General features: G+C 44.3%; 1 protein-coding gene across 25 annotated transcripts in view; it reads right to left on the bottom strand.

Moving 5' to 3' along the window:
* LOC112934395 (protocadherin gamma-C4) overlaps positions 1–24,033 on the bottom strand; it is a 186,454-nt gene that overhangs the window by 16,392 nt on the left and 146,029 nt on the right. The window contains exon 1 of one of the 25 annotated variants that reach the window (XM_026017862.2): positions 11,872–15,122. The exons of 19 other annotated variants lie outside the window; for them this stretch is intronic. In XM_026017862.2, the coding sequence (XP_025873647.1) occupies positions 11,872–14,301 (2,430 nt within the window). In that variant the 5' untranslated portion in view covers positions 14,302–15,122. Of the gene's footprint in view, positions 1–1,119; positions 8,121–11,871; positions 15,123–24,033 lie in introns of those variants that run through there. 5 more of the 25 variants (XM_072749822.1, XM_072749815.1, XM_026017948.2 and 2 more) reach the window with 5 other exon arrangements.

Below are 24,033 nucleotides of genomic sequence, written 5' to 3'. Positions count from 1 at the left end.
AGGCAGAGAACGAAGAACTTGACAGAATCTCAGAGACTCTGGTCACCTCCCAAAGCCCTGATCCTAGATGGTAGGAACACATAAAGGTTGTGACGGAGCCAAACGCCTATCTCTCTGAGTGTCCAGAGTCCAAGTGCTTCACATTCCTGCCACCTGCTTATCCGACCCTTAAGCCATGGAGTAGCTCAGCCAGCCCCTGAGGCTTTTGGGCTGGAGGCACCGCTGACCTCTGCATAAAGCCCCAGCAGGATAGAGCAGCCTACCACTGCCCTAGAGTTCCCAGACTTATACCTTTGCCCAGAGATGACCTGATCTAGTCCCAGGTGGAGAGGCAGGAAGAAGCTCCTTAGTCCTTGCAGACCCTGGGAAATCACACCATGAGTACTTCTGAGGCCAGCAGCCAGGTGGTTAGGAAGCTGCGAGGGGCCTGGGGACAGCCAGTGAGTGTGAACTTGGCAGCAAGCACTGGTAGTTACAAGTGGTATGCATGTAAGCCCAATGTGTGTGTGTGTGTGTGTGATGAGGTGAGGCGAGCCCATCGGTGCATGTGGCCAGTGGTGTGTTCTGCAGGGAGGACACACATGAAGCATGAGTGAACACCTATCCTGTCTACAGATACGTTTGCTTGATGGGTGAATAAGGATGGCTGAGAAGAACAGCTGAAGTCACCCATCAAGGGAATGGAAAGAGGAAACCTCGAGACTGGCAGAGCAAGCTGCCTCAGGAGTTGGGGAGGCTGGGTACAGGCAGAGATTCGTGACTGACTCCACCCAGGGCCAGCCTCCCATAACCAAACCCAGCCGTAAAGATTATTGGACCCCTGCCTTTTTTCATTGTGGGTGGCAAAGACTGGCTCTACTTCCCCCTCACCTACAATCACCACCACTTCCTGGTACTCAGAGTCCTAACCCCACTTTGGTGTTCCATGCAATCAGTCCAAAAGGTCCCCCAAATCGTGCAAAATACAGGCAACACTGAGCTCCACATACCCCTCCATCCCCACAGCCCCCAACCCCACCTGAGAGAGGAGTGGATGCAAATTCAAAGTCCCTTCTATGGATGGGCTGCTTCTCCAAGGCAGCCCACAGGGGTCGCCCTGGGTGGTGTGGAGCCCCTCACCTGGCTCCGCTCCCGCAACGTATTGGAGCGGGACCGGTAGGCATCAGGCTCCAGCCCCAGAGCTGAGGGCTGCTGGACACTGAGGGGCCTTAGAAAAGTGAAGTCACTGCCATCTGAGGCTGGCGAGAAGCACGTCCTGTAGCAGTGGCTCTGTGAGTCCGTGGGCCGCAGCGTCACCTCCATGTACTTGAGTGTGCCGTCTGAGCTCACCTGCAGGTTGGGACTAGACTGCTTATAGAAGTCCCGAGAGGGGGAGTCCTGGCGCCTGCAGCACTGGCTCCCACCCCCATTGGCATCTGTGTGCCCCTGAAGGCACTTAGCTGACAGAAAGGTGAAGGTGACTAGGGATAAGAGGCTGATGGCTGCAAGAGCCACAATGAGGTAAAGGGTAAGGTCTGAGCGCTCAGGAGGGTTTGAGAGGAAATCGTTGGATTTGGGCATTTCCTCAGGATCCTCATCCTCCAGAACCAGCAGCACTGTGGCTGTAGAGGAGAGTGAAGGGTCACCGTTGTCCCTCACCAGGATCACAACCTGCTGGGTGTCAGAGTCATCCTCCCGTAAGGCCCGGGCTGTGCGCACCTCGCCAGTATGTGCAGACACCAGGAACAGTCCTGGAGCCGTGGACTGTGGCAACAAGGAATAGGAGAGCCAGGCGTTGTGGCCTGCATCAGCATCCACAGCTGTCACTTTGGTGACCAAGGAGCCAGGAGGAGCAGAGCGAGGGAGACGCTGAGGGACAGAGAGTTCCCAGCCGGGTCTTGGGTGCAGCACAGCTGGCGCATTATCATTCTGGTCCAGGACAAACACATGTAGAGATGTGTTAGAATGCAGTGGGGGAGAGCCAGAGTCTCGAACCCCCACCATGACCTGCAGCATTTGCAGCAATTCATAGTCAAAGGTGCGCTGGGCAAAGACTCGCCCATCCTCAGGGTTGACATATACAAAGGAGGAAGCTGGGGCTCCCTGAATCTGACTCCCTACAATGGAGTAGGTGAGGTGGGCATTATCCCCAGTGTCTGGATCCGAGGCAGCCACAATGCAGAGAAGGGAACCTGGAGGCCGGTTTTCTGGGATATAAGCAGTATAGAGCTGTTGGGTAAAGTAGGGTGCATTGTCATTAACATCTGAAATGTTGAGTCTGATGGTGAGATGTGCATGCAGGGGAGGTGAACCCGCATCACTGGCCAACAGCTCTATAATATAGTGGGATGTGGTCTCCCGGTCTAAAGGCTGGCTGGTTAGCAGTGAGTAGTGGTTCTCAGAAGGCTTAATCTGAAATGGCAGGTCCGGGGAGAGATCAAGGCTCACTTCACCATTTCTACCGGAGTCTCGATCCCGCACATTAAACAAGCCCACTACTGTGCCCACTGGTGTGCTCTCCAGGATAGGATTGACTAAAGAGGCCAGTAGTACTTCTGGGGCATTATCATTGGCATCTCCCACATCCACTTGAATCATACAGTGGCCTTCCATGGCTGGCTGTCCCTGGTCACGGGCTCTTGCATGAATTTCATAGAAACTTGACTCCTCAAAGTCTATGGGACCCAACACATGGATTGCTCCACTGCTAGGGTCTAGGCCAAAGAGATTACGCACTACCTCAGATGTATGGTCTCCAAAAGAATAGTCTAGCTGGCCATTGGTGCCCTCGTCTGGATCCGTGGCATTGAGGCGGAGCAGCAGTGTACCGATGGGGGCATTCTCTGGGAGCCCCACACGTAGAACCGAGGACTGAAAGGCTGGGGCATTGTCATTGACATCCAGCACAATCACAGAGATAAGAGTGGTCCCTGAGCGGGCCGGGACACCCCCGTCCACAGCAGTGAGGACAAGCTGATGTCTTGCCTGGGCTTCACGATCCAGCTGCTGCTCTAGCACCAGCTCTGGGAAGAGCTTCCCATCTTTTAGGGTCTTCACATTCAGAGACAAGTGGCTGCTGGGGCTTAGAGTATAGAAGCTCACAGTATTGGTGCCCACATCCGGATCCTGGGCACTATCTAGCGGGAATCGTGCCCCAAGTGCAGCCGATTCTGAGATGCGTATCTCCCGCACAGAGGTGGCAAAGCTCGGGGAGTTGTCATTGAGATCCAGGATCTCCACCTCTACGCGGATTAGTTCCAGGGGATGTTCAGTCACCACCTGCACTGGTAGCAGGCAGCTTGTACTGGCACCACACAAGCTTTCCCGGTCAATCTTCTGCTTCACTGCCAGAGCACCACTCATCAAGCTCAGGGAAAAATAGTGTTCATTTTCCTCAGACCCCAACCGCAGGCGGCGGCTCAACAGATCTGTCACCTTTAAGCCTAGATCCTGAGCAACATTCCCCACCAGCGTCCCCGGCTCAGACTCCTCCACCACTGAGTAACGAAGCTGCCCGGATACCCAGCCCCAGCAGCACAAGGACAACATGCACAGCACTTGCCATTTCCCAGTGAGCTGTGGGGGTGTCTTGGGCCCCATGACCCAGAAGGTCTTTCCTGGACACTCACTCTATGCTGTCCTGTCTCCAAGGTAGACCCAAGTCTTGGAAATGTAGCAGCTGAATTCTTTTATGTCTCCTTTCAGCCTCTTAAAAACTGCTCCGAGGTTTGTCTGCCTGCAGCAGTTCTTAGTCACCAAATGGCGGGGGTGGGGGGGGGGGATGGGAATTGAATCTGAGTGGAGCTGGGGAACAGGGGGAGGAGAGGTGGGCAGGAAGAACAGATAGATCCCCCACCTCTGCTCTGAGTCTGATTGGCCAAAAAGTCTGTCTACTCTCAACCAATTATGAAATTTCCTCAATCCTGGAAACCTTAGGAACAGACAAATCTGTGTCAACGAAGCCTCCTACTTCCCCACTCATTTCATGCTGCAGGTTGATTCAGCCCCCTTGGCAGCAAAGCTTGACAGCTCAGATGGTGCTCAACAGGGAAGACAAAGTGGTACAAAACTTCTCAGTGTTCTGTCCCAGCAACTTCCCTTAGGACTTTAGAAGATTCCACTAACTTTGCTTAACCCAACAAAATTCTGTCCTTCCAGGGGAGGTTCCCTGTGAAGCCCATGTGAACCTCCTCCCTCCCCCATCTTGCCAAATGCTGCTAAGTGAGAGACAAGATTTGTTAGGATCCTATAAAGCCTTGTTCTGATTCCCCATCAGTGTTTTGAGGAATCTCAATATCAGCTGATGGGTATAGGACTCAGCTTTTCTGAGATCCATGACTTGAGCTGTGGAATGAGTATGACAGCTTCTGGTTGTCATACTTCTGGGGGATGTTCCTGAGACTGATCCAGGTCACCTGGAAGAAACTGGGCATGGTTTCCAGGATTTATGGTTTCACCAATTCAGAACTCTACTTAAAGACTCCATAAGTGGCTATCTCTGAGTTCCTCACCTACAAACCAGTTTTCTGACATTAAGTGATTTCACTTACATTGCTTTCTCCTCCACCTCCAAAGAAGTAATGCTCCCCTGCCCCCATTATCCCACATCTAGCTCAAATCTCAGTGACTGAGATTCCTGAAGACCTGGAATGAAAAATCTCTGCTTGTACCTTGATGCCTCCCTACTCCCTCGGCTCTCTCCTCTTGGTGCTCTCTGCTGCTTCAAGCAGAGAGTTCTGTCTATGGTAGGTTAAGGAGTACTTGATACTGTGGGGCAGATATATTAGTCCCCCTCAATTCACTGGGAAATGGTAACCTCGAGTTAAGGTAGTCCAGAACCTGGCCACCTCATTCAGAAACAGAAAGGAACCTCTTGGGTTTAGGTGACTGCCTGGTATGTCCTACCCTTGTGCAACAAAGCCTTCCATGCTCCCACAATACACTGACTCTTGATCATTACCTTCATCTCTTACACTCGGATAATGGCATAACCCACCACAAGTACTAGTCAGTGACAGCTTTCTGATTATTCACACCACACTTCTAAAGCACACCATCTACCACATAATTACCATTCACTAAGGGTTCGTGTAGAGACACCAAGACATGACCCAGCCATATGCCTGGATCAGAATAACCCTCAAGCATTGGCTGAGCCTGCAAAGGTCTCACCTCTAGCCCATACAGAAGATCAGAGGGTGGGCAGCTTGGGCGAACAGGCTCCCCTGCCATAGGTGCACTTGGTGACTTCACCATCATGAAGCTATCGCTCCGAGTGGGTGCAGAAGCCAAGGGTGTGCAGCCATGAGAGTGGCCACCCACATCAACAAACTTGATAGGATCATCTGACCCTAGCTGGATTCGAAGGATCCCATTGGAAGGGGGAAGCCCCTCCCTCCTTCGAGATCGGGTGAGACAGGCACAGGTGCCAGCAGGAAAGCACGTCACTCCACAGGCAGCCCCACGTAGACACTTTGAGAGCAGTGCCACAAAGGAGCCAAAGGAGACAAAGCAAATTGCCACTAGCGATACAGCCAAGTAGAGGGTCAGACGGGATTCTCCTTCTCTTGGGGCTGAAGATTCTCGAAGATCAGGGACAACTGGATGAGTATCTTCCTCCAAGGACACTAGAAGAGTAACAGAGGTAGAGAGTGGTGGGCTACCACTATCCTTTACCACAATGACCAGCTTCTGTGGTGGGAGATCAGCTGGGATGGGAACTGCTGTCCGTACCTCCCCAGCATAGCGAGAGACTGCGAACAGGCTGGGGTCCGGAGCCTCCAGGAGCTGATAGGAAACCCAAGCATTGTAACCTGAATCCAAGTCCACGGCAGTCACCTTTGTGACTAGATGGCCAGCACCAACTGATGGAGGCAGTGCTTGAGGACATAAGGAACCAGGCCGGGCCCTAGGGCGGAGCACCGCTGGGGCATTGTCGTTGAGGTCCAGCACAAAGAGGCGAACTGTCACAGTGCTACTAAGAGGTGGGTTGCCTCGATCTCGGGCCTGTACCTCAAACTGCAGTGTCTGTGTTTGCTCATAGTCAAAGGATCGAGTGGCATGAACAGCTCCTGTCTGGGGGTTCAGAGAGATAAAAGAAGAAGCTGAAACATCTCGATTTCTGGGCTCCAGGAGAGAGTAGGAGATAAGCGCATTCAAGCCAGAGTCTGGATCAGAGGCTGCAAGGGAACAAAGCAGGTCCCCTGGGCGATTGTTCTCAGGAACAAACACCTCATGTGACCTCTGGAAGAAAGAGGGTGGGTTATCATTCACATCTGAAATATTGAGGAAAATAGTCCTCTGGGTACTCAGAGGAGGATTCCCAGCATCAGAAGCAGTGACCATAATGTCATAGCTGGATTTGGCCTCTCTGTCCAAGGGCCCAGCAGTTACCAGGGAGAATTGGTTCCTGAAGGCAGATTTGAGGGCAAATGGCAGGTGGTCTGGAATACGGAGGCTCACGTCTCCATTTGACCCTGAGTCAGGGTCCTGTACACTGATGAGTGCCACTACAGTCCCGGGTTCTGCGCTCTCTGGAAGAGTCCCAAGCTCTGAGGTCACTGTGATGTGTGGGGCATTGTCATTTACATCTAGGAGATCCACCCGAAGGCTGCAATGTTGCTCCATGGCTGGAGAACCCCCATCACGAGCCCGAATATCAAATTCATAGTAATTCTCACTCTCAAAGTCTAGGGGCCCCTGAAGGGTAAGCTTTCCAGTAGTAGGGTGAAGGCTAAAGAGGTTTCTCACACGATCAGGGGTGTGACCACTGAAAGAAAAGGTGACGTTACCACTGGGACCCAGGTCTGGGTCAGAGGCATTGAGCTGGATGAGCAGCATGCCGGCTGGGGCACTCTCCAACACGCTAATCCTGTAGCTGGATTGCTGGAAGGCTGGGGCGTTGTCATTCACGTCCAGCACTGATACCCGGAGCTCTGCGGTGCCAGATCTCGGGGGGTTCCCTCCATCCACAGCAGTCAGCACCAGGCGGTAGTCTGATTGCTTCTCTCGATCCAAAGGCTTCTCCAGGAGCAGCTCTGGGACCAGGCTGCCGTCGCTGCGCTTCTTGACATCCAGTGCAAAGTGTTCATTGGAGCTTAGTCTATAGCTGCTGATAGAATTGCTCCCCACATCTGCATCCTGAGCCTTTTCCAAGGGGAAACGCTGTCCTGGAGGAGCTGCCTCCCCAATTTCCAAGTCCAGCTGCTGCCGAGGAAATCGGGGGGCGTGATCATTCACATCCACGATCTCTACCTCCGCTCGGTACATTTCTAAAGGCCCTTCAGTTACAAACTCCAGGGGCACGATGCAGCTGGCACTGAGTCCACACAGTGCCTCTCGATCAATTGGATTCTTGATGAGCAGGGCTCCGCTGTCCAAATCCACACGGAAGTGTCTTTGGTTCACCTCTCCAGCAACCTGCAGCCTACGAGCTGACAGACTCTCTGTATCCAGCAGGAAATCTTGGGCGACATTCCCTACAAAAGTCCCTTCCTGTGACTCCTCTGGGACCGGGTAGCGGATCTGCCCACAAACGTAACCCAGGTGGCAAATGAGGAACAAAAGGGTAGCCCCCCAGCAGATTTCTACCCAGCTTCCCACCTTGCGGAGCATTGCTGCTTCCTGCTATTCCTCTACCTGGTCCTGGGAAGCAGAAGAAGCCGACCCGCCCCAAACGGCAACAGCAGCTGGAGACACCTATCTCTCTTTCGTGGCGCCAGCTCTGGCGGGGCTGGGCCGGCACCGCAAGGGTTACGCGCCGTTTTTGCTGGTGGCGGGGTAGATTTGTCTGCCTTCCACCACCCGATTGGCGGACAGCAGCTCCTGGGCTCAGCCAATAGGCTGAGCAGAGAACATCCCAACAGCAGCAGGGTTAATGCGTCGCAGAACTGGAGGAAAAAAAAAACCCAAAACAAAAAACCACCTATATTTTCGCCTTCCTCCCACTCAACAGCATTTCTTTCTGTAGGTTTATTATCTCTATGAAAGGCAGACAACATGTATGTATGTTCTTTTTCCCCCTAACACACCAATTTCCCCCGCCCTTTTTTGAGGGGGTGGGGGGAACAGACAGCCAGAGCCCTAGCAACCTGCAGCCCAGAAAGGAGTAGCCATTTGAGACTGGTCACTTTGTCCAAGCCAGTGTTGTCATCCACCAATATTCTAAATGGGTAGCGTCTGCCTCAATCTGGTTGTATTAAAGCAACAGCTAATTAGAAGCAGTGCCATACACTCAAAATTCTGCCCCTCTGCAGATTATTCAGAAACATATCCATCCCTTTGCAGATAAAACTTACACATTAATGTAGCCAATTAAATTTATTCAGTGCACGTTTTTGTTGTAACAGGAGGCACAGTAGAAACCAAATCTCTCTTATTCAGACACTAGCTAGTGATACACTGAATCACCATTCATTGATTTCAAGGACAGTTTAGAAGATGAAGCAAGGAGGGAGCCAGGAGAGGGAGATGTTCCAAATCAGTAAAGAATCAGTGTGTCTGCTAGGCACACTAAGGACTAGATCTCATTACCTGGCAGAATGCTAATGCTCACAGATTTAATAGCTTCCTTGAATGATTGAGATCAGCAACTAACAGCACCATGTCCACGAATCCCCTTTATTTGATACCATGGTATGCTTGATTTGTTGTTAATTTACCAAGAGAGACAGTTTCAAACAGCAAGCCTTTCACTTGGCCCCAGGGAGCCTCTTGGAGCTGGAGACTGGATTTACTCTACTCCCACCCTGATTAAGACCCTCTCAGGAGTCTGCTACCACCTTGCATACACAGAGAAACACAGATCATCTCACACTGTAGTTACCTGCAAACTATAATCCTAGTGACAAACACATCAAAGCACAAAGAGAAAAATCCAGCCTGATTTGTACATAAGATTTCTTGACTCATCTGAATCCTTACCTAGGGACACCACAGGCTGTGAAAACCAGCAGCAAAGCACAAGTTTCTTACCTTCCCCAGATTTTTAACCAAACTTGTAATCCTTAGGAATATTCTTCTGACTTTGGTGAGGCCAAAAACCTATATTCTTGTCTGAAAGAGAGGGATCTGGGTTTTTGTGACCTATTTTATTGATAGGTGCCAGGATAATCTCTCTAAAACAAAACAAAACAAAAAACCCTAGATGCATCATACATACTTGAGTCCAAAATTCTGTAGTGACCATCACTGCTGAAGAATAAAATCAAAACTCCTGGGCCTGGCCTAAAAGTAACTCAAGATCTAACTCCTGCCTACTTGCAGCACCTGATCTCTTGCCAAGACTGTTTTACAAATGCAATTTAAGGTCTAGCAATAATGTAATATTATCCATCTGCATGAAATTTCCTGCAAGGGCCCTTTTCCTGCTTCTCTTTTATTTCTCAACTTAAGTTCTTAGCTCTCAGCTCAAGTTTTAGTTCTCAGCTCAAGCATCACCACCTCTATGAAGTCTTCATTTCCCCAAGCTGGTTTAGGTGTTTCTTTCTCTTTGCTCCAGATAGCCTCTTGTGTTATGCAGATTTCACTGTCTTTTTTAGAAGATTTTATTTTTTCCTGAGAGACACAGAGAGGCAGAGACACAGGCAGAGGGAGAAGCAGGCTCCTTGTGGGGAGTCTGATGTGGGACTCAATCCCAGGACCCCAGGATCACAATCTGAACCAAAGGCAGACGCTCAACCACTGAGCCACCCAGTGCCCCTCTTTTATTTTTTTTCATGTCTGTTTGCTATGGTACTCTATATACCATAATGACAGGAAGTGTGTCTTTTCATCTTTTACAGTGTCTGCACATACGGATGCTCAATAAATGGTGAATTATTGTTATTTATTAGTTCAACAAATATTTATTTAATACTTAACACTTTACATGAGTATATTCACTATGTTTTATATGCCTTACTTTTAACTTACACAATCATTTTGAAAGATGTCATCTGTATTTTAGAGATGAAGAAACAAGTTCAAAGAAGTTAAGAAATGTGCCTAAAGCTAAATAACTATTATGTGCGGTACTAGGATTCTCCCTACTCCCAACCCTGGTTTGTCTGGAAAGAAATGAAGTCTCTTTCTATAACATCTTAAATGATATTTTCTACTAGTTTGTCATCTGTATGACCATAAACTGGCCTTTTACTCATGCCTTTCATATCCAAGAACTACACCTCTTTAGGTCTTAATATCTGCAAGTTAACACTCAAACCAACAAGCATATGGTTGACAACTGGCATTGGAACATCCTAAAGCCTTAATCCCACATATCCCTGACTTATGCTAGGTGTGTGATTCTCTCATCTTTACAAGGTAAAAACAGCTTTATTGAGATATAGTTCACATACCATATAATTCATTCATTTAAGGTGCACAATCTGATGGTTTTTAGTATATTCACATAGACTAAAAGGATACAACCATCACCACAGTCTAAATATAGAACATTTTTTGTCATCCCTCAAAGAGGTTCCATACCCATTGCCCAGCTCTAGATGTTTAAATAGCTGCCCAGCCGCTAGTGGTTTAGGAAGATTTTATCTTTATTTTTTTATTTTTTATTTTTTTAAAGATTTTATCTTTAGATGACTAAAGCATCCTCTGAGGTCTTCCCCACCTTGCTCCTCTTATTTTTAAAACACATTTATTTGAGTGTAGTTGACACACAATGCTACCTTAGTTTCAGGTATAACCATAGCAGTTCAACAAGTTGATAGAGATATTCTATACATTTTAAGGTTGGGAAATAACAGAATTTTCTAAGTTCAGCCTGGCCCATTAAGTCTGGTTCTATGAACACCAGAACTACACTTTGCTTCATAAATGCATTGATAGACTTGTAGATTCTAGAGCAGTAGTTTTTCAAACTAGTCTGCACCTTAGAATCACTTGGGGACCTTCAAGAAATACTGATCTCTGCGTCTCACACCCAGAGATTGTGCTTTAATTGGTCTGGGGTATGACCCCTTTTTAAGAGGTCCCCAGGTAATTCTAGTGTGCAACCAAGTTTAAGAACACTGTTCTAGGGAAAATGCCAGTTGTTTTCCAGTCTGACAGCTGCTTCTTTCTGGCTGTTATCTTTCCTTAGCGTTTCCATTTTTGCCTCTACTTTGTCATTTTTGGCTGTCTCCAGATTTTCTCATTTCCAATGTGTGTTTAAGATTTGAGGTAGGTAAAGAATAAAAATAATAATAGTAATAACTAAGAATTTTTTTAACACTTATGGTACACCTGGCTTTGAGATTAACCTGGCCAAGGACCCATAGCTGATGAGTAGTGGAGCCCCATCTAACTGCCAAATCTAAGGGTTAATAACAATAACATACTTATTAGTAATAAAATAACAGTGGTTCTCCCACAGCTGGAGGTGTGTATAGGTTTTGCTCCAAGACAAAAGCCTTGTAGTTACCTGCACACCAGCCTAAATAAATAAAAGCTTTACCTTTCCCAAGATACAGATTTACCTACCTTTTACATTGTATAAATACTTAAGAAAAATATGCTGGAAGGATAGAGAATAACACTGGGAGTACAAAAGAATTTTCAATTTGCACTGTATGTTCTTTTGGATTGTCTGGGTTTATTTTCAAAATAAATGATTACTTTTACTTTTATAATTAATGGTGGTTATATGTTTAGGTTTGGGGATTTACGTTAGTTATTATTCCTTTATACTCTTCGCTAGTTTCCAAATTTTCTATAACATGCATGCATTTCTACTATAACATAAAAATATTTTGTAAGTAATGTACACATTATTTCCAGCAGTGTATTTGAATTAAAATTTAAAGGATGCCTAGAATTTTATTTCCTTCACAGAAAATCATCTGAGAACAAGGTATGGGATCTGTACAGGAAAAGGAAAATTATCAGTAAACCATTAATTTTAATGCTAACCCTTACCTGTCCGGGAGGGGAGCTCTCTGCACCCAAAACTTGCCTATAGAACACAGGATCACAGCTCCGCAGGGTGTTCTGGTGGCTGGTCAGTGGGCTGGCAGCCCCAGCTTTCTTCAGCAGGGTGTCACTGTGGCGTGAGTCAGTGGTAAGGTACACCTGGTGGTAAAGGTGCGGTGGCATCAGGCCACTCCGCACGGCATCTGCATGTAGAGAGGACACTGGTGTTCGGTACAGGGAGCTCACTGGAGCTCGGTACAGGTGCCTGGACTGTTTCCACTTGTAAACTTTGAATATAATCACTCCCAATACTGTGACTGCAAACCCCACAGAAACCAGGATTAGAGAGAGGAGTAGATAAAAGGTGAGATTTTTATTCTGCTCCCGAGGGCCAGAGCCCGAGGGGAACTCAGCCCGGGCTTCAGGAGATTCCTCAGTTACTGACACAGTCAGGGTTGCCGTGGTGGACAGTGATGGCTCCCCATTGTCTTTGATCAAGACCATAAGAGTCTGCCTGGGCACATCTGTGTCCTGGACTGGGCGGGAAGTGCTGACTTGACCTGTGTGAAGCCCTACAACAAAAAGGCTTTGGTTGGAGGCTCCCAGGAGGCTGTAGCAAAGCCAGGCATTGTGCCCTGCATCAGGGTCCCAGCCTACCACCCGTGTAACCACATGACCAGCAGCAGTAGATCTGGGCAGCATCTCCACTGAGGCCCGGCCAGGCCGGGGGTATAAGACCTGGGGGGCATTGTCATTGCGGTCAGTGACAAATATATTCACGCTGATGTTGGTGCTCAGGACTGGAGTGCCCCCATCAGTGACGTAAACTGTTATTTCAAATTCTCGTCGATCTTCATAATCCAGGGATACTAAGGATGACACAATGCCATTGTCACGATTTATTGTGAAATAGCGGCCCACTAGCCCATTTTCAGCTCCTTGCTCCAAGAGAAAGAAGGAAAGGTGGGCATTCTGCGGGGCATCTGGGTCCCAGACACTTAGGTTTAGTATTGGCACCCCAGGGATGTTATTTTCCTCAACATAAACATCATAAGAGGATTGGGAAGACTGTGGAGGGTTGTCGTTGATGTCAGATACTTGTACCCGCACGACTGTAAGAGCTGAGAGGGAAGGGGTTCCTGCATCTCGAGCGGTGATGCTGAGGTTGTATTCTGGGACAGTCTCACGATCCAGGGCTACGCTGGTTTTCAAAGTAAAATAATTCTTGAGGGAAGAAGTAAGGCTGAAGGGGAGACCTGAAGGAACCTCACAAGTCACCAATCCATTCTCCCCAGCATCCAGATCAATCACGCTGAGCAAAGCAATGACAGTTCCAAGAGGGGCATCCTCGGGGACTGGGCTGTACACAGAGGTGACTGTGATCTCTGGGGCATTGTCATTCACATCCACAACCTCTACTAAAACTTTGCAATGTGCCCCTTCTGGAGTGGCACCTTTGTCTTTGGCCTGTATGTAAATCTCGTGGAGCTTTGTGTCTTCGAAGTCCAGGAGACCCTTGATTGTCAGCATACCCGTTACAGGGTCTAAGGAGAACAGGTCTCGCACACTGGCGCGGTTGTGGCTGCCAAAAGAGTAAATTATTTCACCATTGGGGCCTTCATCCAGATCGGTTGCATGAACTTGAACCACGACAGTGCCGGGGGGTGCATCCTCCAGGACACTCGCGCGGTACAAAGACTGATTGAAGGCGGGTGCATTGTCATTCGCGTCCAGCACAGTGATACGAATGGGAAGGGTGGCGGATCGAGCCGGGGTTCCTCCATCCAAAGCCGTCAGCACCAACTGGAGACTTGGCTCTCGCTCCCAATCAAGGCCGCGCTCCAGCACCAGCTCCGCATACTTGGTGCTGTCCTCTCGCGTCTGAACGCGAAGCGCAAAGTACTCATTGAGGCTCAGCTCATAGGTTTGTAAAGAGTTGCTTCCTACATCAGGATCATGCGCGCTCTCCAGCGGGAAGCGCGTGCCTGGGGCCACCGCCTCGCTAATCTCCAATTTCATTTCCCGTGTAGGGAAAGTGGGATTGTTGTCGTTAATATCCTGGACCACCACTTCTGCGCTGAACAGCTCTAGTGGGGTCTCCACTACCAGCTCCAGAGTTATGGTACAGGAGGGCAATGTCCCGCAAAGCTCCTCTCGATCCAGGCGGTCGTTCACGAACATCTCTCCAGTCTTCCGGTTCACCTCAAAGAACCTTCGGCTAGCTCCGGGCAACACCTGGAGCCTGCGGGTTGACAGGCTGCCGAGATCCAAACCAAGGTCCGTGACCACGTTGCCCACTGCAAAACCTTTCTCTCTCTCCTCCAGGATCTCATAGCGAACCACCGCAGAACCCTTGTGCAAAGCACCAAGCAGAAACAAAATTCCCACCACTTTCCCGGTGCTTACCAGTCCGCTCCTGCAGGCCTCTGAGACCATCTCACTCAAAGGTAGTTCTTCTTAGCGGGGTCCAGATCTTTCCGGCTTTTTCGCTGAGAAACTTTCAGCGGGTTAGCGCTTGAGCGCAGGGCGCGGAGTCGGACATGGCTTTCTGGATGCCGTTGATTTGCTCGCCGGCTGTTCAGTCTCTGCCTCATCCCAGGGCGCGGAGAGGGGACGGGCCGGGACCGGATCTCCAGCGTCTTCATTGGCCGACAGCGGCACGCAGAGTCCCAGCCAATAACTGCACGAAGAATGCGCTAGCGCCGGGCTCTCCAAGCGCAGGACGAACGCTACGACAGAAACTTCACTTTCCTTTGGATTCTTTCCAGAGTAAGGCCAAAGTGCCTTCCTTGGCAGTTGTCTGTACACCTGTATACCTATCTTAGCCTGGAAAGCCAACTGCAGAGCGATGAAGCTGGCCGTTCTGCAAGTTTTCAAACTGAGCCAAAGCCTATTCTACATTTTATTTTATTTTTTTATAAATTTATTTTTTATTGGTGTTCAATTTGCCAACATATAGAATAACACCCAGTGCTCATCCTGTCAAGTGCCCACCTCAGTGCGCCTCACCCAGTCACCCCCCCACTTCCCGCCCACCTCCCCTTCCACCACCCCTAGATTCGTTTCCCAGAGTTAGGAGTCTTTCATGTTCTGTCTCCCTTTCTGATATTTCCCACTCATTTTTCTCCTTTCCCCTTTATTCCTTTTCACTATTTTTTATTTTCCCCAAATGAATAAACCATATAATGTGTGTAACTGACAAGAAGGGAGGGTCAAAACAAACTTAAAAAGGCACAACACTGCCCAGAAAACCACAAATTTGGTTAGTCAGAGGGCTAGGTAAATCCTACCTAACTGGACTCTACATGTAAGGGGGCATTTAACATTTCTGTGGAAATGTGAATAATTTCAGCTTTATCTTTTACCTAATGAGACTGTACAATTCTGTTACTTTTTCAGTAGAGAAAATCAACAGGAGCCACTCTTTGTTTAACTGTGTTTTATGAAATTTAAAATTAGAGTTTCTTTTAAAAGTGAATGTTGTTTAGATCTCATTTCTTTTTTTTAAAGATTTATTTATTTATTTATTCATGAGAAACACACACACACACACACACAGAGAGAGAGAGAGAGAGAGAGAGAGAGGCAGAGGGAGAAGCAGGCTCCATGCAAGGAGCCTGATGTGGGACTCGATCCAGGGTCTCCAGGATCACACCCTGGGCTGCAGGCAGCACTAAACCACTGCGCCACTGGGGCTGCCCTAGATCTCATTTTTTAAGAACCAGAGAGCAACATGACATTTCCCTATCCCGTCTTTCAAAACAAACATAATCTCAAGCATAAAGCATAATCTCCAATGCTTCTTTTTACATGATCAATCCATTTCTCAACATCCTGTGTTCATATGCCACAAAGAGAGGTTGCATTGCTAAAAAAAAAAAAGAAAAGAAAAAAAAAGGATAATATCTCCCTCCCTCCAAAACAGAAAAAATCCAGGCCTATTTATCACCTTTACAAAAATGACTGAGATACAGCAGCAAAGCTTCATAGTCTTCAGAGAATACAAAAGTCTTTAACCCATAGAATAAAGAGCCTTGAGTTTTTTGCATTTAGGATTATAATTCATGAAACAAACAAAATAGCAATGATTAGGATAATACATAAGAGAATCAAGTATGAAATAAGCTAGCTAAGTTGTACACTCTCACAGGATTTCTGGGTTTCTTATCTTATAAAATGAATAAGGCAGGTAAAATGCCTGGCATAGAGTAAGCCTCAATTACTGATGCAAGTCACTCCATTAACTATGAGATATAAAGTTTTAGAGCCTTATACTATTTCTGTATACTTGTCTTGGACATCACTTTGATTGTATACAGTCCTTTCTGAAGTATGAATAAACCCTGAGGCAGGGAAATAGGTTAGATAAATCAGTATATAGAGAGTACTTACTGAAGAGATGAAAAGCCCTATTTGACCTCTTTCTCCATGTCCTCAATAATTTATCTTTTAAACCCTCTAATTTTAAATACTATGACAATTGACCAAGAAGAATGATGGGCATCAAAGACAGAATATAGTCTATGGAATATGTTTAGAATATAGAATATAGCCTAGTCACTTGTTACTCAAAGTGTGAGCCAAGAACCAATGGCATAGGCATCACTTAGGAGCTTGTCAGAAATGCAGAAGTGCCCCACTCTGAACCTACTGGCCAGATTTTGATTTAACAAAATACCTGTGTGATCTAATGAACATTACTGTTTGAAAAACACTGATCTGTGGTTTATTTGGAAATGTACTGATTTATCATTTTTTCCATTCACCATGACTTAATTACAACATGGCTTCTCATTTAAAAGCTGAAATAGTTTTCTCACTTATAATAAGATCCACAGTTTTCTTAAGACCTCTTCATAAGCCAGCAGAACCCTCTTGGATCCATTTTCCACAGTAGCCACAATGACCTTAAAACATTTTTAAAAATATTTTATTTATTTACTTGACAGAGTGTACAAGCGGGGGTAGGAGCAGAGGGAGAGAATCTCAAGCACACTCCATGCTGAACATGGAGCCCAACCCTGAGCAGGATGCCATGACCCTGAGGACATGACCTGAGCTGAAACCAAGAGTTGGACATTCACCTACTGAGCCACCAGGTGTCCTTGATCTTAAAGTTTTAATAAGATGATACAATTATCCAGCTGAAAACTCCTCAGTAGCATCTCACTGCTCTTGAAATAAAATACCAAATCCTTTGCACAGTATCTAAATCCTCATGTCTTCTCTTGACACTCCATTATAAGGTATGGTCATCAGCCAAGCTTTCTTGTGCCCCAGAGCCTTTACAAAGGATACTCCTCTCCTAGGAAAGCTGCTCTCCCCTCCCTCCCTTTGCTTTGTTAATTTCTATGAATCTTTCAGATCTCACTTTAAATGCTATTTCCTAATAGAGGTCTTCCACTAAACTCCAGTTAAAACCAGGATTCTTTGTTATATTCTCAGAGCACCTTATATTTTCCTTTGTTGAACAATTTTAGAACTTAATATTTTAGAATTTAATATTTTATAATTATTTATTGTTTAAGCATAATGTCTGCTTCTTCCACTAAAAAAAAAGCTGTAGGAGGTTGAGACCATGGCTGTTTTGACAACCACTTATATCCCTGGCAGCTAGTACAGTAGGCACTTACTACTGAGCTTCTCCCTCCCCCTACTTTATTAAAGTATACTTGAGGGCAACCTGGGTGGCTCAATCATTTAAGCATCTGCTTAATGAGGTTCTGGGATCCAGCCCTAGGTTGGCTCCCTGATCAGCAATAGAATATACTTTTCCATCTCCCTCTCTCCCTCCCTGCCACTTGTGTTTTCTCTCTCTCTCTCTCTCTCTCTCTCTCAAATAAATAAAATCTTTTAAAAAGGCATAACTGACAAATATAATTGTAAACATTTAAGGTGTAAACATGGGGACACCTGGGTGGCTCCGTGGTTGAACTGCCTTCGGCTCAGAAATGATCCTCAAGTTCCAGGATCAAGTCCCGCATTGGGCTACCTGCATGGAGCTTGCTTCTCCCTCTGCCTTTCTCTCTGTGTCTCTCATGAATAAATAAATAAAATCTAAAAAAAAAGGTGTAAACATGATGTTTTATTATATTATAAAATAATTACCATAACATAATTAACACATCCATCACTGCCATTGGTTACTGATGTGTGTGTGTGTGTAGTGAGAACAATTATGCTGAGTGAAATAAGTCAATCAGAGGACAGACATTATATGGTCTCATTCATTTGGGGAATATAAAAAATAGTGAAAGGGAATAAAGGGGAAAGGAGAAAAAATGAGTGGGAAATATCAGAAAGGGAGACAGAACATGTGAGACTCCTAACTCTGGGAAACGAACAAGGGGTGGTGGAAAGGGAGGTGGGCAGGGGGTGGGAGTGACTGGGTGACGGGCACTGAGGGGGGCACTTGATGGGATGGGCACTGGGTGTTATGCTATACGTTGGCAAACTGAACTCCAATTAAAAAATATGTACAAAAAATTAATTAATTTTAAAAAAGATACACTCTCAGCAAATTCCAAGTATATATTACAGTACTGTTAACTATAGTCAATATACTATACATTAGAGTCCTAGAATGTATTCATCTAGTAAATTTGACCAACATATCTCTATATCTAATGCTTATTAATACAGCAATCTTTATGCCAGTGGCCTAGTAATCAAAAAATGCACTAAGGATTACATACAATCAATTTTATGCATTCATTTTCCCTAAGTGTATGCATTTTTGGAAGATACAGTCACTCTTTCAAGCTACCAGTAGGCCTAATGAAACTATTTCTTAACCTAATTATTTGAAAAACAAAATACAGTTTGCTAAAGAGACAAATAAGGTGTGGTAAAATTCACACTAGAGAAAAAAACAAAGATAGGATTGGATGCGTTATGTGTTGCCTTTATTAAGGGCAAATGGAAGCACTAATGTTATGGGATCAACACAATTTTACGATATCCTTTCTTTTCTATAATTTTTTAAATGAATATTTCGTTTATTTATTTATTTGAAGGAAAGAAAGAGAACACAACCAAGAGGAAGGGCAGAGGGAGTGGGGGAACCAAATTCCCCGCTGAACAGGGAGCCCAATGTGGGGCTCAATTCCAGGACTCCAGGATCATGACCTAAGCTGAAGGCAGATGCTTATTAACCAACTTAGCCACCCAGGTGCCCCTCTTTTCTATTACTTCAAGAGAGCTTCTGATCAATGAGATACAGCAAAGACAATTTTATTTTATTTTTTTAAGATTTTATTTATTTATTCATGAGAGACAGAGAGAGAGAGAGAGAGAGAGAGAGAGAGAGAGAGGGGCAGAGACACAGGCAGAGGGAGAAGCAGGTTCCATGCAGGGAGTCCAACGTGGGGCTCAATCCTGGCTCTCCAGGATCACACCCCTGGGCTGAAGGCGGTGCTAAACCGCTGAGCCACCCGGACTGCCCAAAGACAATTTTAAAACAGAAAGTAAATATATTACAGTTGTCAAGAATGAAGCCTACATGTCAAAAGACCTGAGTTTCACTACTGGATATTATACTTAGTGGCTGTGTAACCATGAAATTCTTATTTTTAATTTCTTTTTCATTTTCTTTATATATTAGATGGGAATAATAATAGCACCCCTTAACACAACCACTGACATTTCAAACTGTTAATATTCTAATAGCTTTATACTTACCACAGAGTTCACCTAGACAATGATTTTTAGTAAATTTATAGTTATGCAGTCAACACCACAATCCAGTTTTACTATATTCCCATCACCCCCAAAATGTCTTAATCATGTCTGCAGTCAATTCTTGCTCCTTACCCCTAGCCTCAGGCAACCACTGAGTCAAAAAACCCAAGTCCAGGGTGCCTGGCTGGCTCAGTTGGTAAGGCATACAACTCTTGATCTTGGGGTTTTGACTTCAAAACCCCACACTGAGTGCAGAGATAACTTAAAAAGTAAAACCTTCTTTAAAAAAATCCCCAAGTCATTCTTAACATCTTTTTCTATATTCCCACATTCAGTTAGCTACCAGGACATGCCAACACTTACTATGTCCAAAATGTATTTGACTCTATCAATTACTTTCCCTCTCTACTGCTACTACCTAAGTCAAATACCTTAAATACTGTCCTATGACTGGTTGACTAATTTGTAAGGCCAATGAAAAATGAAAACAGGGGGCTCCTTGTTTAAAAATTAAATATTTCAAGATAGTAACAGCAGGGCATTAGCCAAAATTCAGGGCCCTTCTAAGAAAGGGGACCGATGTGACTGCATAGATCATGTTCACGAAGCTGGCTTTGCCTGGCACAGAGGAACCTCTCCAAAAACGTGTCCTAATATCTTTTTTAAACATTGGGTAACTACATCATCATCATCATCATCTTCATCTTCATATTATTATTATTATCAACATATTATTTATAAAACAAAATGTGTCCTAATATCTCTTTTAAATATTAGGTAATAAATCATATTATTATTATTATTTATATTATTCATATATTGTTTATATTATTTATTCTCAGAGGATCAGTAATATCAGAAAACCCTGCTCCTGGTACTGCTAAATTATTGCATTCAAGGAAAATGTATTATCCCCTTAAAATCCTAAATATCACCTAGTAGTCTTTCAATTTAACTTAATTTGTCTAATTGAGAAATATTCTTAGGTCAAATTAAGGCATCACTTAAGGAGAACTAGTATAAAAACAGATAACCAATAGATTCATTAGACATGTACCACAATTTACAGAAGTTGGTGAATAAGCTAAAGAGTTTAGCCATAATATTTACCTGATGTTTATTTACATGAAAAAATATCTTGCATACTTTGATTTGAAAAGATCTATGAATCTTAAGAATAAGTTTTCTAAGACCTTCATTCTTTCTCCCCTCAGAACAAGATGAAATTATCTCATCAATAAAAAACAAAACACAGGATTATAGGGGAAAGGAGGGAAAAATAAAGTAAGATGAAATCAGAAAGGAAGACAAACCATAAAAGACTCTTAACTCTAGGAAACAAACTGAGGGTTGCTAGAGGGGAGGTAGGTAGGGGGGATGAGGTAACTGAGTGATGGACATTAAGGAAGGATCTTGATGTAATGAGCACTGGGTGCTAGATGCAACTGGTGGACCACTAAACTCTACCTCTGAAACTAATACACTATATGTTAATTGAATTTAAATTAAAACAATATTTTGAAACTATAGGGGCACCTGGGTGGCTCAGTTGGTTGAGCTGAGCATCTGATTCTTGGTTTTGCGTCAGGTCATAATCTCAGGGTAGTGAGATTGAGCCCCGCTTGGACTCTGTGCTCAGCAGAGCCTGCTTAAGATTCTTTCCCTCTCCCTCCACTCCTTCCCGCCCCTCCTCCGCTCCCCACCCCCTCATGCACACATGAATGCTCCCTCTGAGACAGCGAGAGAGAGAAAGGGATGGACGAAGGGAGAGGAAGAAGCAGGGAGCCCGATGCAGGGCTAGATCCCAGGACTCTGAAACTATGACCTGAGCTGAAGGCAGGTGCTTAACCAACGGAGCCACCCAAGTGCCCCTAAATAAAATCTTTAAAAAACATTTTGAAACTACAGTCAGTGATTTCGGAGATCAAAAGTTTAAGAAAAAATATGTTTAACTCTTCACCCATTTGAATGCTAATCTTATTATCTAGTCTTAATCACATTAGTATTCTCTGTTTATTAGAAACTCAAACATGACAGGAAACCACCTGCAAAATAAACTCTCCTTAGGGAAATAAAATTTGTTTACTTTTTCCTCAGCATACTATTATATTTTTATCTAACTTAATATCAGTTCTCACCAATATAGCCTTGTATGATCATTTATTATTTAATGAAGTAATTCACTTCAAATATATTGATAACTTTAAGTGTAGCTTTTTGACCTTTAAGCCTTCTATCAATATAGAAGTTTAGTTTACAATAAAGATGCTATTTCAAATCACTGAGACAAAGATGAATTTTTAAATAAATAGTTCTGAAGACAACCAGACAGCCAGTTGAAAAAATAAAAGAAAATTAGATCCATACCTCAGTACACACTAGAACAAAAGCCACACAGATCAAGGACCCAAATGTAAAAACCAAAAATCATATGAGTACTAGAAGAAAATTGAATTTTTCTATAACCTCACTGTGGGGCAAGGCTTTCTCAGCATGACTTAAAACCTAAATGTAATATGAGAGAAGACTGATGAATTTGATTAGATAAAAATAAAAAGTAAAAAAGGCTGTACTGCAAAAAAAATACCCTAAACAAAGCTGAAAGACAAATGACATACTGGGAAAAATATTTGAAACTTCTATCTTGGGCAAAGGGCTAATATCTCTAAATATATAAATAACTTTTTTTAAATTTTAGGACAAGACACTAAAAAATCACATAGGAAAATGATAAGACATGAACAATTTTTAAAAAGAGATAAACAGACTCTTAAACAGCTGAAAAGATCTTTAAATTCAATCATAACGAAAGAAACTCTAATCAAAACTCTTGAGATTTTTAAAATAATCACACTGGCAAAATTTTTAAAATCTTGACAACATACGCTGTAGAGGTGGCTACAGGAAAATAAGTATTCTCATCTACTGGTAGGAACACAAAACAGTACAACCTATATTGAAGGAAATAGTTATAGCTAATGAATCTATGTATGCATTTACCCTATGACCTAGTAATCACACTTTTAGGAATATACCCTGAACATACACCTCAAAAATTATAAAAATGCATATGTATCAGGCTATTCATTACAGCATTATTTGTAATTGCAAAAATATTAGAAATTACCTAAATGGCAAACTATAGATTTATTGAATAGACTATTACATGTTACTATAATAGAGTTTAATGAAGCAATTAAAAAAATGAAGATCTCTATAAATTGATATACAGTGATTTCCAGGATATAATATTAGTACAAAAAGCAAAGTAATAACTTTTGCTTCTGATCATTTAGAACTAGCTGTACCATTATAAGCAACTTGAAAACTGATGAAAATATGTGGAAAAATGCTTTTTAGACAGTGGCTTAAAAGGAGTGGGAGACCAAGAGAAGAGAAACAAGTAAGGTGAGTCCTAGAATCTCTAGTATTTTGCCTGGAGGCAAAATTCAGATCATGGGGCATAAACGGGGAAACCCAAAAATAACAAAGTAGCCTTGCTAAATTCAGAAGTAGAAATAATGAGAGTTTGGGAAGACTGAGGCAGCTAGAATTTGTGGAACAGAGAATGGAGCTATGTAAAGAACTCTGGAAGTCTGGATAAGGATCCCCTGAGTCTCTAGATGAACACTAACAGAGCATGCATAGACTGATAATTTTCCTGGAGCTGGGCAAAAAACAAGGAAGCTATTAGCTGAACAATTTCTGGAGTTCATACAGGAATAGTAAATATTTGGATTTCATTCAGCCAGGATATAAAAATCATGATGAATGGTCAAAAAAAGATCACAACTTAGTAGCAAGCTAACTAGCCCAATGCAAAGGTTTCTGTAGACCTGTCCTAACAAAATTTAAAAACAAGCCTTGAAAAGATCAACCAGATCTGCAAATAACTACCTTCAAACAAATTTCAATACTTTTTAAAGACAGACAACAAAACCCAAATATTTAACAATGCAGCATTTACATGGTCTGCTATCCAACAAAAACATTACTAGGCATGTACATAATCAGCAAATTGTGACTGAAAGCCAGGAAGAAGGAGTGCCTGGGTGACTCAGTTGGTTAAGTGTCTGCCTTTAGCTCAGGTCATGATCCCAGGTTCCTGGGATCAAGCCCCATATTGGGCTCCTTGCTCAATGGGGAGCCTGCTTCTCCTTCTCTTCTGCCTGCCACTCCTCCTGCTCATGCTCTGTCAAATAAATAAATAAAATATTTTTTTAAAAAAAGGAATAAAATCATCACTAGAAATGACAGAAGTAATTAAATTAGCAGACAATGACCTTAAGACAGCTATTATGGAAGGTGTTAATGCTGAGTGAAATAAGCCCACTGGAGAAAGACAATTATCATATGGTTTCACTCATATGTGCAATATAATAGTGAAAGGTACCACAAGGGAAGGGGGGTAAACTGAGTGGGGAAAAATTAGAGGACGACAAACCATGAGAGATTCTTGACTCTGGGAAACAAAGGGTTGCAAATGGG

This window comes from Vulpes vulpes, chromosome 2, assembly GCF_048418805.1.
Source record: "Vulpes vulpes isolate BD-2025 chromosome 2, VulVul3, whole genome shotgun sequence".
In the NCBI taxonomy this organism is placed as follows: domain Eukaryota; kingdom Metazoa; phylum Chordata; class Mammalia; order Carnivora; family Canidae; genus Vulpes; species Vulpes vulpes.
This window is presented reverse-complemented; position numbering and strand designations above follow the sequence as displayed.